The sequence below is a fragment of the Adelges cooleyi genome, unplaced genomic scaffold (assembly GCF_023614345.1).
Source record: "Adelges cooleyi isolate 19-005CV unplaced genomic scaffold, UGA_ACOO_1.1 ACOO_flye_CR_arks_rails_tigmint_CR_PRNA_30, whole genome shotgun sequence".
Classification (NCBI taxonomy): Eukaryota; Metazoa; Arthropoda; class Insecta; order Hemiptera; family Adelgidae; genus Adelges; species Adelges cooleyi.
In genome coordinates this window covers 13,727,132-13,745,477 of record NW_026095971.1, presented here as the reverse complement: position 1 = coordinate 13,745,477, position 18,346 = coordinate 13,727,132, and the positions used below count along the sequence as shown (strand labels likewise).

At 29.9% G+C, this 18,346-nt stretch overlaps 3 protein-coding genes across 4 annotated transcripts in view; 2 read left to right on the top strand and 1 right to left on the bottom strand.

Annotated features, from left to right (window-relative positions):
* LOC126838441 (sialin-like) overlaps positions 1-18,346 on the top strand; it is a 146,527-nt gene that overhangs the window by 104,114 nt on the left and 24,067 nt on the right. The window lies entirely within an intron of this gene.
* Positions 467-13,823, bottom strand: LOC126838438 (protein bark beetle). 2 transcript variants are annotated; one of them, XM_050572839.1, is made up of 35 exons: positions 13,297-13,823; positions 13,043-13,218; positions 12,783-12,979; positions 12,497-12,671; positions 12,257-12,426; positions 11,964-12,193; positions 11,773-11,891; positions 11,574-11,710; positions 10,273-11,272; positions 9,599-9,841; positions 9,332-9,515; positions 9,078-9,238; positions 8,792-9,018; positions 8,527-8,709; positions 8,154-8,401; positions 7,843-8,083; positions 7,572-7,677; positions 7,265-7,513; positions 6,780-7,024; positions 6,510-6,694; positions 6,176-6,448; positions 5,550-6,111; positions 4,357-4,501; positions 4,022-4,285; positions 3,706-3,963; positions 3,393-3,631; positions 3,120-3,334; positions 2,737-2,967; positions 2,537-2,661; positions 2,328-2,465; positions 1,995-2,265; positions 1,715-1,910; positions 1,398-1,642; positions 1,119-1,305; positions 467-1,053 (listed from the first exon to the last, which is right to left on the bottom strand). In XM_050572839.1, exons 1-35 carry the CDS (start codon positions 13,594-13,596, stop codon positions 893-895), a joined length of 8,286 nt encoding a protein of 2,761 aa, XP_050428796.1. In that variant the 5' UTR covers positions 13,597-13,823; the 3' UTR covers positions 467-892. The 2 variants fall into 2 exon arrangements, with proteins under 2 accessions (XP_050428796.1, XP_050428797.1); XM_050572840.1 differs by having other exon boundaries at positions 467-1,020.
* LOC126838442 (eukaryotic translation initiation factor 3 subunit G-like) lies at positions 15,701-17,041 on the top strand. Its single transcript, XM_050572850.1, has 3 exons — positions 15,701-15,910; positions 16,034-16,548; positions 16,642-17,041. The coding sequence occupies exons 2-3, from the start codon at positions 16,043-16,045 to the stop codon at positions 16,985-16,987; spliced, it is 852 nt and encodes a 283-aa protein (XP_050428807.1). The 5' UTR covers positions 15,701-15,910; positions 16,034-16,042; the 3' UTR covers positions 16,988-17,041.

The following is an 18,346-nucleotide window of genomic DNA, read 5'->3' as shown; positions in this document are numbered from 1 at the left end:
TGGCCAAAACAAACGTGTGGCAGATCCGCCTCACCCCCCTATGTGTTCTGAATTGGTCACTCCCCGAGAAATTCCGGGAAAAAAATCTACACTTAAATTTTAGTAAGAAAACGAAAGCAAATTCAATGCAAATTGTCTTCAGTTTCCATTACCGCGAATGAGAACCACTGACCAAGTGAAAGTTCTAGTAACGTTAAAAAACAAATAGACTGTAAAAAAAATAAAGACATTTATCAGCATGGGGGCACATCCCATGAGTAATAGTTCTGTTGACATCATTAGCAATTACCTCTACGACATATGGGTTTTACCTCATTGCCATTCTGATTCAAAGGTAATACCTAATAACAACAATAATAATAATAACGCATTACAAAATTAAATATACTGTTTATATAAAAAAAAATTACAACTTTACAATATTAATTATAAAATAATAATAATATTACTATCTATTCAACGTAATAATTAATAATAAAGTTAGGTATCATTTTTGGACGGCTAATGTGATTTTGTAAACTGGACGGAATACTTTTATTTATAATAATCATAATCACAACAATAATACAACTCTTAAAATCTAAATAGTTATTATTATAATATATAATACGAAAAAAAATGTTTTAATACCTTGTCAAATTTCCCTAAACCTATAAATAATAGTCTTCATAAATACATTAACAAGTCTAAGAACTTTCTGAAAAGTTACAGTCGCAAGCAGGCAGTGCAAAGTGTAATACAATTAACTCAGAATGAATGACTAAAGGTTAAATAATAATAAAGAATTAAATTTTATATATAAATATTAATGTGTGTGTTCTCTGGGCTAAGAGATCAATTAAGCAAAAATAAATAAAGATTCACGTAATAAATAAATTAGGTACAAAGGGTATCACATAGAAGTTTCTAAAGGCTGGCTGTGGGACCTAGGTGGAGGTGATGGAGCCTGGTCTAAATTGGTTTCCAATACATCAGCGCTGCTGTACACACCACGGCTACTCAAATCCGTCCACATACCCACTGTGGAAGCAAAAGTAGAATTATCTCTAAACCCTATGCACACAAAAACAGTATTAATGTCTGTATGATTTAAAAAGTTAAATTAAAAATTAAGTTACCTTTATTTTTATAAGCTAAATCGTAGTCATTTTCGATGTGTGTGGGGTCGTTTGAATTATGAACTTCATAAAGATCACTTGGTTCATATTCATCGACCGATGAATTAAACTGTGATTTTTCTATGGAATCGGCACTTCCGTTTATTTTGGTAGATATTGTGTTAAATCCGCTAGTGTTATCGATTAACTAGAAAATATGTATTATTATTACTAATCATTTCTTTATACATGTAAAATGTAAATAGTAATTTCAGTTCAGTTATTATTGATATTACATACCGGTTTTCGCCTGTAATTCAAATCTGAAAATGTAGGCTGTGATAGAGATAGTGAACGCAATGATGTTAGTGATTGACGAATGGAATTCCTTCTATCTAATCTTTGAACCTGCCTACGTTTTGATTTTGTCCACCAACAACATAACACAGACACTACACATATTAAACACCCAAATATCAACCCTGTCACTGCTATGTTAACAATATCGTCCCGCCATTTCAATGGATTTATTACTACTTGAGGATCTGTTTATTTAAAAGATTTAAAAGATTAATTTTGTTGTAACATAAAAAGGTAGCCAAGTTATTATCACTAACCCATCTCACACAAGAATGAATTACGAGCAGAACATTCTAAATTTGTTTGAACTTTGTTAAATCCAAGAGCAGTACACTGACTTATATAGTCAATATGTTGAACCCATATTAGACCATAGTCGTAAATTTGTAATTGCAGCGATCTCCTGATATTTGCATAGTCTCCAGTAATGAACGGCATAGATGCATTCAATGTCTACAAAACACAGAAACTACATAAAAAAGGAGCTCCCCATAGCATATTGTCTGCTACAATGTAAATGATCATGACGTGTCTTACTGTACAAAATTTCTTAGCTTCATGGAACGTCATCGGCACAGCTATATACGCAAAACACGTGTTTGACGAAGTCATTAAGATCCATGGAGGTGGACATTTTTCTGACTCCAGTAACGTTTTGTTTGACGAGTAATACGGCATGACATCAACTGGCATTAATTCTATTTCATCCTTATAGTCTTTGATTCGGCCAAACACAGCTACTGTATCGTTGAAACCCCAGTAGTTATGACGGGCATCAATAGATCCATCAATGGGATAAATAAAGTTACTATAAAATAAGCATAACATACATTCACATATACCAATGAAGATTAAAGAAATATATCTTACTTCAATGTTCGATTGTTGCTAGTAGCTGCGATAATTTCATAGTTATTATCTGGATCATAAAATATATTATGTATGTAGTATTGACCGTTGGACAGAGCTAATATAGTGCCCTTGTTTTGTATATTTGTTGCTTCGTTCCTACAATTTAAAAAAAAAGTACATAAATAACCATCTAAATTGTATAACATAATCTCCTGTTTAATATTTACCAATAAAATCCATTATGTGAAGTAGATGACTGTAGTGGTAGCCTAATGCCTTGAAACCCAGACATTTGTAGTATATGCAAACCGATGTTACCATAGACATAGTTAAAGGTGAAATTTGAAATAACCTAACCCGAACGTGAATAGATTATACAATTGAGAGCAGTTACTTTAAAACAATTGGACCCTAAAATATAATTTACCTGTGCAAGTTGAATGATATTTTCAAACGGTGCAATGTTGTCGGAGAAGAAGTTTCTAAACATAGTGATGTGCTGTTGAGGAGCTATGCGACTACCACTGATATTTAACACTGGCAAATTGAAGTTTTCGGCAAACAAATTGTTATAAATGTTTGCCTGTAAAGCAGTAGCATACCCACTAGAATCGGCTGTTATTTTTAGACCACCTTGGTTCTTCATTAGCACATTATTCTGAAATGATATCAAAAGATAATACCATTTTTTTCTAATAAAATTTCTTGTTAAAAAACAAAAAAGCCAGAATAGTAGAACAGGTCATTTAGAGAACAAGGAGGTCAGAGGTCTTTAAGAATTATTACAGCTGAAAAAAAAATAATACTCACATGCATTTGAAGACTTTGAGTGTTTTGTAACTTAAATTGCAAGGGCATATCACAAGTGCTTATGTTCGTGTCAGGTATATGCAAACAATTGTTTGTTATTTTATTCCAAGCAACACTTATATGCGGATTTACCTCTCCAGCGCAGGCATAACTTATAGCTCCCATAAAGTTATTATTTATTACCGAGTAAGAAACATTGTGTTCGGTGTTGCGGTCTGAAAATCATTGTTGATATTATTATTGCTATACTATTGAGTGTTAAAGCAAACCTACCAAAACCGATTGCTGCAATAGGAAGAGTCACAATTTCAGCAATAAAACCGTAAACGCGAGAAGACGCAGCCTGAGCTACAGCTTTTAAACTTATACTGCCATACGTAGACTTGATAAATCTCCTTCTCTGAACTTTTGGAGACTTGACCAAACGGAAAATTTCAGAAGTCTTATTATACAAAATACCATCGTATACGCCAATATGGTCATTATCGTGTGCTAAATTCAGCTGTAATATTCTGATAAAAGTGTTTAAATACTGTTAATTAAGAACATTTTAATAAAATAACTATTTTTAATTTTTTAAGCATACCTAAGACCTAAAGATTTGAATCCTAAATGACTGCGGAAAATCTTTACACAAGTTAAGGGTTGGTCACCGTATTTAAAATGTACAATCATACGTTCGTACACTATAATGTCTTTAGTAGGATCACACATGTCTAGCAATCCAAACGTGTCTTTTGGCAAATTTACTTGTTTCAGTACATTAAACGAACTCTCATCGTTTTCTTGGCCTTCACCAGTTAAAGAAATAATGTTGACGCCGATACCAGTATTATTTTCTATCCTAAAAACCAAATGTTATATTATAAAACGGATTTATTTGACTTAATAAAAATACGTACCAATTAGAAAATAGATGTATGTTTTGATGTTTGAAAGTTAAGATGGATATGCCATGAGATGCTGAATTCGTAATGTTAATCCAGTTAATAGTAGGAGATTTTCCAATCACCATAACAGCAGGTGATAATTCATTATGCAAAACGCCAGCACCGTCTATTCGTACAAACTGTAATTGTGATTGTATATTTAATTTCAAGCCGTGATTCTCATCGTCGTGTAAGTATTCAGTGTAATCATTCACTTCAAAATCATTATTAGCGAACCTAAAATAATGTACAAATGTGAGTACATATAATATAATTAAAAAAAACACATTGAAATAAATCATTTTTACCGCAATCCTCCCCAGTGTTGTTGAATGTGTGGTAAAATACTTTCTGTACAATATACAAACACAAAAGATTCATCATTCCAATCGCATGTCAAAAAATCATGGGTGATATTAAGAATTGGACAGTCTCGTAAATTATTTTCATGACCTATAATAAAAAAACATTAATTTTAAACTAGCCATCTTATTTCAAAATGCAGTTTTATTATGTGTTTGATTATACGATTAAGTACACTATATTTATTTGCAATGTTAAATTTTAAATAGTTAATAGGCGGAAAAAAATACTTTCATAATAACAGACTGTATACAAAAAAAGGTCTATGAAAACTATTCGTTAAAATTGTTTTAATACAACAAAAAATACATTTTTTTAAAACAAAAAAAACCAACGTTTTGCAACCCCATGCAAAGTATCTTGCTCTTGTAAAGTATAAGCAATTTTTTTACAAAATCTTAATTTAAAGGTTAAGCTGTGATGTGTAATTACTATTTCAGTAGTTAAGACTCTTTTTAGGTAGTTAAATTATTTTTCGGACTATCACAGCATCCTTGACAGCGATTTAAAAAAAAAATGTCCTTAAAAACACGTTTAGCTTTTTACATAATGGTCATACGGTTGAAATTTGGGTTTCATCAATAAGAGAAGAACATAAACTATAATGTCTTTTTTCTTAACTTTAAAATTGCGCTCAAAATTTAAGTTTAGGTTTTTGGTTTTATATCAGTTAATTTTTTAGATTTTAAAGTTAATTATTGAAAAAACAGATGACAGATTATAGTTTAAATTCTTCTTATTTTAATGATACTTGAATATTTCAACTCTACAATCATTAGGTACCGAGCTACATAGTTTGGCGTTGACCGTGTTTTACTTCTAAATTTTAGGGGTATAGCGTCCTCTTAATGGCTGTTATGGAAATATGGTAAAAAATGTAAGACAATGAAAAAGGATGCAGTAAAATTTTTTTTAATGACCAAAAACTAAAAAAAAATTAGTTCTCAACCGAAAATTAATATTTAATACAGTATCAATAAAATAAAAATAAAATACTTAATACAGTATCGATAAAAAACATATAATATGCATCCTTGCTTAATATACATTTTTATTCATTTTCACTATTATCTATTTACCTTTTTTTTACAGTTTAATTTACACAAAGTTATTATAAGCACAAGTATACAAATTTTACCTGAACATCTAAAACGTTGAGGCCAACTCTGAGCTGCAACGACCATTTGACTTTCATTATAATAATGTTTCTTCCAAGTAAACCAAGTATTCAAAGTAGTACTGTTTGAACCAATTTCTCTGCACACGACTTTAGAGTTAGCTTCAGTAAATGAACGATCGCAGGTGGGCAACCACTGCATAAGCGTGCTATTCCATATTTCCAGAAATCCAAAAAAGTTTGTATTCGAGTCATCAACATTCTTTATATGGTTCAATCTTACACCGGCCATCGGCTTAAGATCATATGCTACTGGTTTCAAAGTTGGTCTGCTTAAAGGTTTGAATGTTATTTCTCCACCAGTATACCCTCGAGCTACTAAAGACCCGAGAACGAGAATACCAATGTTGGGCGCAAACTCTAATGTTGTTCCAGGCAATATAGTCAAAGTAGCACCAGGCATTACTGTAATGTCTGATATAACGGTATAAGGGTTTTCATTTGGAGCTACAGTAAAAGATTCTGTAATTTTACCACCCAACACACCATTAGAAACTCGTAAAAGATCATCATCCCAAGTCATCTTAAAAAAAAAAACAGAAAATTAAGTTAAAAATGTAATACAAAAGAGCACAAGTTAAACTTACAGATAATGATGCATCAAACGTATCGTCAATTAAAAACGGTGTGAAAACCGCGACTGCATTATTATTCCAATCGTCAAAGTCAAATATAAGTTCTTTTATACGGTTTACATCCACAGAACCCCACCAGTTGTTGGCCATATTTATTACAGAACTTGTCCTAGAAGTTCTCAATCCAGCAATAACAGCATAATTTAAATTATTACTAGACGACATTAAATTACGGTCGATTTTGACATTTTGAATTCCATCAAATACAACCAATGCAGAATTTGACTAAAAATATTAATTAATAAGAATAAAAAGGTACAAAAACTAAACTTTAATAAGAACTTACTCCTGTAGTTATTAATCTTGAATTACTTTTAAATACATTTTCTCTGAACAAAGCAAATACTGAACTCATAATTTCACATTGGCTTTGAACGCTGAACTTGACCATAAACTCTCCATTATTAGATGCAATAGTATTTTTCCAAACAAGTAAGTATTTTTCCATACCCGATATTGTTATAAGACCGGCTAAATATAATAACAATTATTGATTAAATTAAAATATGTTAACTGTTAATTATAATTGCATTTATCATGATTATTTATTTATTACCTTTGCATATATTATTTTGAATAGTGTTTCGTGTAATATTTAACATTGAAAAATGACCACCGACATCTATTCTTAAATTTGAGTTATGCACAAATGTATTGTTATTAATTATTACTGAATGTGTAACATTTTCATCATACGTGTACAAGTAAGGCAATGTTAGTTGAATACCATCCATTAGATTACGCTCAAAGGAATTTCCAGTAAGCTCCCATTTGTAAACATTTAATGAATTTTGTGCGTCTCTAAAATTGATTAATTATTACAAAATAATACTAAATTTTTTCCTAATATTATTTTTAATTGTTTATAAATTAGAGCTCTTAATTTTAAATAAGCACTTATATAAAATAATACAACTCGGGTACCCGAATCAAACTCTTGTACCCGGGTATATAATGTTACAGATATTACTCAGTATTCAGTAAAAATCAAGAACCCTATTTAAAAGCATATATAGCAAATACATATTTTTTGTAACATACTTGGAATAATGATTAATAATTATGCCATTGTCAGCCATTATAGATTGATTGATAGTAATATGAATATGTGATTTATTGTTTAGTAGCGATGGAAACATAAATGGTTCAATTTCACGAATAAGTAAACCTTCTTTTTTGTTATAAGATATATCACAATCGTAAAGATGTATGGTTTCATTTAGTGGTCGCATATAATATTGAACTTTTTTAAGTTTTTTAACATTTTTGTGACTTTCCATACTGATAAACCTAAATACATTTTATAAATTATTAATGTGAACACAAGAATTATAATATAATTACTTACTCGCTGTAATAAGAACTTAAAATACCAACTTCATTACTTTTTATGGCAGTTTTAGTAACATACAACTTAGGTTCTGGTTGAACCAATAGTCCTAGGTTAATTGTGGCTGTAAACATGGTTGAAATTAAAAATTAAACACTAAGTCAAATCATAAATTAAATATACAAAACCAGGCAACAATAATATAACAATCGACAACATTATCATAACTACTATGAAATCTAAAAAAATAAAGCTTAGTTAAATATATAATATCATTGTTGAAGTGTACCTTGGGTACAAGATATAAGGAGAACAATATTTCCTCGAGCACTTAATCCACTGCTGTAGTGCATGACAATGCTGTTGGAACTACTTTGTGTTGGAAAAATACTACTTTCACGATCAGAACTCCACAAGACGTTATCGTTGATTTTGTTACTGTGAATATTACGAACTGTTATTTTTTCACTAGTACTATTATGAGGAATGTTAAGCATCTGGATTCCAACAACGTAATTGATTCTAGTACACTAAATATTTTGCGAAGAACAAATATTATTTTAAAAATACACTTACAAAAATATAATATAACAAACATACTTGAAATACAATTTTTGACTCAATTGTTTCTGCGAGAATTGATGATATTTGTTTGGAGATTACATATTTGAACTCGTTGGGTTTTAGTTCTATTTGAGTGCTCGATTGATCACTGGGCAACAAAACAGGCCTATAGAGATATGAACTCGAAACAAATGGCTTGAACCATCCGGCAAGTTCTCTTTGTTTATCAATACTAATTGAAACATCGTGTTGAATACCAATTTTGTTCCTTTCAATTGTACTATCTGAAATAATTATTATTATAGGTACAAAAATGATTTATAATATTGAATTATTTACAAGGAAAATGTGTAAATTAGGTAAGTCAAGTTATATTGAGTAAAACTAATTTAAATAAATCAAAATTTACCATGAATTGTTAAACCAAGTTGTTTGAAAAATATTCCCGCTCCTTTATTACCGCTAAATTCTGAATTATGAATATAGCTCAAACTGTTGTATAAATCAGAATAAATAATTTCTAACCCATTTCCAGCATTATCTATTATTTTTACACCTTCGAATGTATGTCTGTTTAAGTCCACTTGCAAAGCTGTCAATAATTGTAATATAAGTCCAAAATGTACAACACAAGACAACCAAAAAGTAATTCAATAAAAAAAAAATCATAATACCTGGCCCAAATTCATTAGTTATGTAATCAAAGAGTCCAGCTTTTTCAATAGTAATATATTGTAAATTGCAAGTGTCCGCTAATACTCCTAATCTCAAACCAGTCCAACCTGGCTGTTCGCATCGAAATGCAACATCTTGAGAATGATCACAACCATGTTCAAATTCAATAACCTTTTCAGCTTTACAATTTGTCATGTCTATATCTTCATCTGAACATGTCACATTTCTAAACAATAATGATCATGTTTAACAAATTGTAAAAAGCACTATTTTTTGTATATTTACGTTAAAAATATAGGCTCGGAAGGATCTGCAATAGGAACGTCAACTCTCCAATCTAAAGGATTTAATACTAATCCCAGTTGTCGACAGACTAAAGCAGCATTTTCCACTGTCCAACCGTAGTTACATACTGATCCCCATGTGTTTAGCTCTTCAGAATAAACCTAATAAGAAAAAAGTTTAGTCAATATACTTAATAAATTACTATTAAGAAAACAGATTATTTTGAATTTGAAAACATGAAAATATGAACATACCTGCAATCTTCCTTCTGTATACGTTCGACCTGCAATTAAGCGAACATTTGAACTAACCGTCTCGGTTATATTTTCATTAGCAACAGAGCTTAAATCTTCACGTAGAGTAAATTTAATATTTCCAAATCCTCTGCCTCGCGCCTCCAATTTACCAGCAACCATTATACCCACACCAGGATTAAACCTTAATTTTAACAAACATTGTTTAAATATTTCTATGAATATTAAATATTTTAGTTATTATAAAACAATTATTTTTATAAATACTTCAAGGTGACATCAGGATAAATAACCAGTTTTCCACTGGATGCTACATTGATATCTCTCGTAACAACATATTCTCCACTTGGAACATATTCTACCCCGTCTACTTCACCCCCAAAATCATTGACATCTTTGTATAACTGAGTGACTACTGTAGAAATAGTCATGATCGATGTAGTGCCTGGATTTGTAGGATGCAATAAAAATGGTACAAACTCAATTTTGGCTAAATTGTATCTGTCACGTCTGAAAAAATAAACACAGGGAGAATGAGTATTCAATACATTTCTACTATATAAATTTTAAAATAACAAATGATTTGCGTGTGTTTTATTTATCAATAACTTAATTCATTATTTGGTCATTTGGGAGTAATTATTTTAATTCATGCATAATTAATTTTACTTGTGAATAGTTCAATTTATTAATTGTGCAAAAATGATTTAATTATCAATTTGGCATGCATATGCATTCTTTTTTATTCGAGATTCGTGAATACATTTTTTTTTTTTTTTGTTATTAATAAATAACTGTTTCACATATGAATAGTTAAATTTATTTTGAATAAAAAAATTGTATTTATAAATAAGAAATTATTCATTCGTCTTTATTAAAATAACTTTTGCACAACTCAGATTAACTGACATAATAAAATATTCAGTGTATTTTTTACATACCTATGAAATAGTCTATTAACAATATAATGATCATCAGTCTTTCCTAACCAATTATAAGTTGCATTGACAACAAGACTTTGGTCTTCAAGTTGTACGCCAATTTCGTAGTTGGACAATGGATTTTCAATTATATTTCTTATAACAAGTACGTTAGAAGAAGTAATTATAACTACTGCGGCTATTTTGTTTCTCGAGATTACTTTGAAAGGCTGTATTATTTGATTGTTTTTTAAATAATTCCAAGTGAACAACATATTATGTAGTTGGCTATATGTGCTCAATCCCAAATTGACTACATAACTACCACTATTGCCATAAAATTCATTATGTCGTATTACTGCATTCGTAAAGGACTCGTCAAAATCTTCATCAAAATGATCGTTTCTAATCAATATACAACCATGATTGTGTTTCTCGAACCGGTTGTACTCGATAATAGTATCCATATTTAGCATTGGTTTAACAAGAATAGCTAACTTTTTATTTTTAAAAAATGTATTGTATGATACAATTAAGTTTGTCGTGTCGGCTTGTCGTTCAATGCACGACTTTATTTCCAATGCATAAATACTAAAATTGAACGTGTTTCCTGTTACATTAATACTAGATTTACCATGACACCAACCATCGATTTCCACAGAATTATTAGTAATTTGTGTGTATGTCAAAATTGTTTTTTGAGGCACGTTTTTAGTATGTTTATCTAAGAGCCGCACTGCCATGCCAGGTCCCGAGTTTGATTTGATTACAGAATGGGTAACATTACGAATACCTCCATAGTTGTTGGTGAGTATTCCAAAACCATTATTATGTGATATTTGTGAGCCTAGAAGTGTGATATCAGCTGACCCGTTGTAAACATTAACTCCGGCGTTTCCACAATTATTTTGAACTGAACTGTTGGTTATTGAGATAGCACTGTATAAGTTTTCGACAAACAATCCGGAACCAATATTGTCTGATAAAACGCTTTCAGATATATTAACACTATGCCACTTCACTAAAAAAATTAAAACCATTATAAATATGATGTCAAAGTCATACCATATTCAATAATTTTGTAATCAAATTATTCATGCGTTTTTTTTATTTATTACTCTTTTTTTAATTATTTGGTTATTCATAAATAAATATTTTTTTTTGGAAATAAGTTAATCTATACATAAATAAAACATAAATTTGTATTAATAAATAATTTTGTTCGTAAATAATGTCATTCATGAATAAAATTGTATTAATTATTTGAATAATTTTCGCAAAACTGCTGTGAAATAATACATTAGTATTTTTCTAATACATACCAAATCCAGACGTAACTCTGAGCAGACCAAATACACTTGATCTACCTGTGGCAGTAAACTGAACTAATATAGTATTACGACTTGATGTTACAGACTGTGGCGCAGTATTATTATGTACCGAAATAGTAGCCAGAAGTCTTTAAACATAAATATTTATTACACATTTGATATATACTAAAATTAAAACGTTAACACTAACCTATCAGGAGTCGAAACTTCTCCATCGTAGATATATATAAATGAATTGTTATCAACTTGGTGTGACATTGTATGTTCGATATTAACTGTTAATACTTGACCAATTTTGGTAAACAAACTCTACAGTAAAAATTTATCTACAGGTTAATAACTAAAGAAGTAATTATTAAAATAATAATATAAAAGAAGTACTTTATAACAATTGATTTGTTTAGCATTGTATAAATTTTGTTGTACAGAAACAACGACAGGGAACGTTTGACTAGTTGTTGTTGGCAATGAACATAATTCGTTGACGTTACTCATGAGATCTCGATCCACGTTACCTTGTACAATATGAACCCCATCGCCTTTATTATTTGATATTAGAGCTCTCATTAAACTCACTTGACCAAAAGATGAATTCATAAAAATTCCATGTCCTAAGAATAAATAGTTATTTTTAATAAAAATGTGTACACTTTATTTTTATATAATAAATTTACCTTTATTATTTTTTATAATACAGTCTTGTAAATCTAGCACGGAATCGGAAGTTGTAATATTAATGCCATTGTATGCAGAATGCAAAATTGAAACATTTTTTAATAGAGGAGGAACTCCATTTATTTGTATCGCTGAAGTAGCTTTAAAATCAGTAGCAACGCCCGCATAACTTAAATAAATAAATATGGCAAATTAAATTAATTATTTTTAAATTTTTTTATTTTTTATTTTTAACTTACGTTAATATAACATGGTTCAGTTCAGAAAGTGAAACTGGCTGATAAAGAGTATTGTGGTGTATCAATGATTTTTTGAATTGTGCTTTTTCAAATTTTAGACCTTGCCAATAATTTTTTACTGCATAACTATTTTCATAATACGGTAGACATTCAACAGCTATATCTTGTTTTAAATCTAAAAATAAAGTACAAATAAATATTAAGTTTCACAAATTGTTAACTGTTGACCGTTAGAACATAGTTGTATGTTTGTAATATAATATAGCAAATGATTAAAATAACTTACCACAACTGCCTGAACCAAGTCTTTTATTTGTCCATCCATTACATCCGAATAGATCATTTTCATTTCCCTGACATTGCAAATCTGATAGCATGAGACGAGAATGTAATTTATCAACTTTGGGTTCCATCCATCGTAAAAACTGTCCTCCACGGTATCCCAAATGTCGACATGTCGTTTGAAGATCTGCTTTGTTCCATCTATCAAATACAGGACATTATGGATTATGAATATTTCAACATAAATGTTTATGATCTACTTACTGTGTGGATGTACATATTGATCTCCATGCACCTTTGTAAAATAACTGCAAACGTCCGGCTAAGGTACTAGGACCATCTACAAGTCTAATATTTAATGACGACTGACTGTAACTGTTATCATCGGTGTCTTCTACATCCATACTTGATGTCATTAGAATTTTATTATGTGCATCTCCCTAGATTGATAAATATTTAATGTTATTATTTGTATACATAATATTGATTGTTAAATACTCTACACACTATCTACTTACATTGGCTACAATCGATCCTTTGACTGTAAGACCAGTTTTTGGGGTGAATTTCAATGTCACACCCGGATCGATAATTAGCCGCCCCGTGTCTTCTATGATGACATTATTCAAAATCACATAAGGGCTTTGGTCAATCGTCAACCGATGTTGGTCGGCTACAATACCACCTGACCATTCGGTGAAACCTTTGGAGGTCCTTTGGTTGTTCGTCCATGAGTTGTAATCGCGGGCGTTCGCGATGGAGTTGAATTTCAAAATTAACTGAACCAACAATAAAAACTTCAGTGTCGTTGAAATCATATTCGTTTATTATCACATCATTGCAGAAGTGTAATTGTTGTACTAACAAAAAGTGGACGGAACGGATTTCAGTGAGAAAGGAGGAAAAACAATTATACTACTTAACTAGAAAATAAAAAACTAAACTATATAGACATATTTGAAATTTCTTAACAACACCCAGCCCGTTGTTGTGTGTAATGTTTTCGTACGGTATTATCACTGCCCACTGGACACTGTATAGTATGAATCTTTGGCGGGCGGGGAAACATAGACTGGGTGTGGTGAAGTAGTGTGTATGGTAACGGAGCAACAGGTGAATGGAACAAAGAGATTGTACATGTTCGGTATTTTTTTCCTCCTCTTTATTCTTTAAAAGCGTCTTAAAATTCCTCAACCATTAAATTGGCCAATAGCTACTACGTCAAATAAAGTTAATATTAAAATATAAATATTTTATTGTTTGCATTATTTTGTTGTTATTATTATTCAACGTGCGAAATACCTATTTATTTTACCCGTGTCTTTGTCAACGAGACCCGAGACCTTGACGACAAATAGCGTTTTCGACGAATCGATTTAAAACGCTAATAAATGTAAATACACATAATTATCCATCGATTCTCTAAATTGCAATTACCTACCAAGACTATTTTCTTACACAACACTCAATTGATGTTATAAATTAGTCATATATATAAGTACTGTGTTGACTTTGTAGCGACTAATCGTTAAAAATATTTCATAGCACACCTTATCTCTGGACTTTGTGGCTATTAGTCATACAATGACACATTTTTTTTGTACGTACGCCCGAACGGGCGCAAGTCCATAAGGGCGCTTAGCATCTTCAGTTACAATAATAGTTTGGTGCTAACTTGGCAACCCCCCTCCCCTCCCCCATAAGTTGTTCTTACTTCGTTTTACCATATACAATAATTATAGATTAAGACATATGATGTAAACACTTATTATGTATACTATACTCCTTACAACGAGCCTACGAGAGACGGCACGACCACAGAATAGATTAATCTATTCTATGACACGGTTTCCTGTTTGCGTAGGCGTAGACGAAAGTATAGCGTTTTTGGTTTCTGCGCAAGTGCGTTCTCTCGTGGCATATAGTATAGTGCTCAAGCACCCCCTAGATATTAAATTAATTATTTACGCCTATGCTTTAATAAGTCGACAAACTTTAATCATAACACGATAATCTATATAATTTATTCAATTTCATTATTATTACTTAACCAACTTAGGAGTTAGGTATATCAAAAGACCAGTAAAGCACCCATCAGCCCATAAGTTTTCGTACAGTAGTAGCCTCACAAAATTTGTTTATTCGACGTAAATTGACGAACACAAATTCATAGCAGATAAGATTTTGCGTCATTTGTATTTTGTAGAAGACGCATAAAAATATGAAATAACGGGCACCGCACCAATTTTTAGTATTTTTAAGTAACCACTTTCCACACGGTAACAGCTACTGTGTCTAGTTAAATACTTAGTACTTAGTATACTTCTAGTAAAATACAATGTTTTTAATCTAATATTAAATATACTAGAATTATAACTAAAATCTATTCACACAATCATACCATAATATACCATACTATCATAATTATTTATTATTATTATATATGAACTCGTAGAAACTATAAATTTTACAATTTTTTATAATGTAAATTAAATTGAATAACATATTAATTGAACATTACCAATTATAAGAATATAAATATTAACCAGAGTATTAACACCTATTACACATGTAACTTAAATTATTTAAGCTGAACACAAATATTAATATCGATTAAATATATTTATAACAATCTTTAATAACATTTGTAATTGGCACTTATTTGTTTTGACCCCCCCCCCCACTAATTTTTTTTAAAGTAGGTATTGACTATTGATCAAATTTTTGTAACTCGTATTATTTTGTAACACAGATATATATATATATATATATATAATATTATATATATCTGTGTTTTGTAATGAACTTTCATTAACATTCTAACCTTAAAAATGTAGTGGTATTCTATGTGGCGTGATTGGTGATACTAGCGTTATCATAATTATTTTTTTATAATACTTTAATATTTATACTATCATCATCTGCAATACGCTGTACGTGTACACCTTTAACATAATTCATAAATATTATCTTAATTCTTCATTATTAAGTTCGAGTTACTATTAATACCTATTGTTATTTATTAATTATTGTTGAATAGGTAACATATTAGATTTAGTTTGCTCTTTACTACTTAAGGCAGTTTTTCATTTTAATTGTTAATCCATAATTCAAATCTATAGGTTATATAAGGTAAGTTGTAATCTTTTTATCCATCTAATGTAAGATCAATCAAATGTCTAAGATTTTATACTAGCAATTCATTATTGCGATGTTAAAGGACAGTAACAATTAATGTAACTTTTTTAAATTTAGGAACCGAAAATGCATAATAAAGATTTAATAAAATCTAGCTGGGCAGATGAAGTAGAAGATCATTTAGAAAAGACAACGTTACCGTCTCCAAAAATTGAACAACATGGCAATACCAAAATAATAACTGAATACCGATGGAATAAGGATGATAAAAAAGAGAAAGTTGTACGGACTTATAAGATAGAAAAACGTGTTGTATCCAAGTCTATTGCTGAACGCAAGGCATGGTCAAAATTTGGAGACTCAAAAAATGATAAACCAGGACCAAATATTGCTACTACTATTCCAGCTGAAGAAATACAAATGCAATTTTTAACTGGAAAAGATGGCGACCAGTTGGAAGATAATCCATTAGATAAATTGAAGAATGTCAATATGAATATTAAATGCCGAAACTGTGGTGGTGAGCATTGGTCATTTTCTTGTCATTTCAAAGGTACTGGATTAGCAGTAGATGATAAAAAATTGGTACCAGAACAAATATCAGAACCTGAAAAGAATACTAACACAAACAGGTAAATATTTTTTTTAAATAACCTTATGCTTAATACCCTTAAAGTCTAAAACTTACAATTATCACATTTATTATTTTTTTAATTATATTTTAGACCTTATATTCCACCATCTGCACGAGAAGGGGCTACAAATACAGCTGGAAAACGTGATCCATATGGTCGCAACTTTGATGAAGTGCCAGCTATTCGTATTGAAAACTTATCGGAGAGTACATCTGAAGCTGATTTGAGTGATCTAGTTAGTAAATTTGGTCAAGTTGCTCGGATATTCTTGGCTACTAACAAGGTCACAGGTACTTGCAAAGGTTATGCTTTTGTTAACTTCAAGTCAAGAATGGATGCTGAACGAGCTATTAAAGGTCTACACGGATATGGTTATGATCATTTAATTTTAAATGTTAGTTGGTCAACAAATAACCATAAAAGTACTAATTATTAAATAAATAAATACTATTTTATTGCAAATAAAATTTATTAAATTTGTTATATTTTATTAGGTTGAAGGTTGTTTTATTTAATATATTTTCTATTTATTAATAACCCTTTTAACTCTTTCCAGTTTTTAACTATACACACATAATAATGTGTGTATAAACTAAAAAACATAACCTTTATATAATGAAGGCATATTTTAAGATCCATTAAATGTTATAAATCTTACCTCTAGAAGTTTTTCTGCAGAGAAATGATAAACTATATGTATACAAATTGTAATACGTGTAATAGTATTATATTATAGTATTTTCATTTTCATTAGCTTCTTAATTTAACTTTAAATGATATTATAATACATTTTAACTATTTATATAATTAATATCTGTATATTTAATTATTATATATTAGAAAACGTGGTATAAATCTACTTTAATCTTATCTGTATTAGGGGAGAAGATGTATATGGTTGCTTCGACTTCCGCGCAGTGGACACTGGGCAATATTTTAGTTAACTAGACGGCAAAAAATCTATAAACTTTTGCAGCCAAACAATCGCTTAACTGTGTTCTAACTTACTCTGGTTACATATTAAATTAATGCCATACGCTAAATAAATAAATAGTCGGGGAGATAGTCTTGATTTTCACAAATTTGTCTCACTATTCAAAATTGGTAAGGCTAAAAAGTGTAATGATATTTTCTAATTAGTATATGAATAGTTTTAAATCGTATATTTATAGTACCGTTTAACTTAGAAACCCCAAACAAATTTCGAGATGACTCAAGATAGTGTTTTCAGAAAGATATAGGGTACTGGTATATATTATGTACGAATATATTTTTTAGATTTAATTTTTAATTTATTACCGTTTACACCCTAATTAAGCATTACAGTCAAATAAGTCATTGAATAATATATACATTTTTATTAATTTTTAAAAGGTTTGGTGAACGATTATTAATCTATAGGTATACAAATTGAGTATAGACAGTATAAATGAAGAAAGTTATCAAGAAATCCTAAATACAAATTTTAATTGTGTTAAAAAAAATTCTAGAAATGCTATAAAAATGGAAGTGTGCAGTAGTCGGTTGCCTTCATTTCTTGTTCTTTTTAAAAATGTCCCTCTTGTTTATTTTTAATAGAAGAATCAAAATTCAAATTAGAGCGCATTCTTATTATATGATAAGACAATATCATAATACTAAAAAAAAAATACGTGTTTTAAACAATTTTTAGAATTTTCTTACAGTCGGGGGGGCTTGTTTATTGTTATTTTTAATTTTATTGTTAACTAAAGAAAAACTCAAAAATATAACATCAAATAGTGGAGATTAATTCGCTTTTTGGTTTAGGGTTATT

Excerpts from the sequence above, each read along its gene's own strand:
- LOC126838438 (XM_050572839.1), bottom strand. The coding sequence starts at position 13,596 with ATGATTTCAACGACACTGAAGTTTTTATTGTTGGTTCAGTTAATTTTG. Across the intron at positions 8,084-8,153 it reads AGTCAAAAATTGTATTTCAA|TGTACTAGAATCAATTACGT; the intron begins GTATGTTTGTTA and ends CAAAATATTTAG. Across the intron at positions 7,025-7,264 it reads ATTATTAATCATTATTCCAA|AGACGCACAAAATTCATTAA; the intron begins GTATGTTACAAA and ends AATCAATTTTAG.
- LOC126838442 (XM_050572850.1), top strand. The coding sequence starts at position 16,043 with ATGCATAATAAAGATTTAATAAAATCTAGCTGGGCAGATGAAGTAGAA. Across the intron at positions 16,549-16,641 it reads AAGAATACTAACACAAACAG|ACCTTATATTCCACCATCTG; the intron begins GTAAATATTTTT and ends ATTATATTTTAG.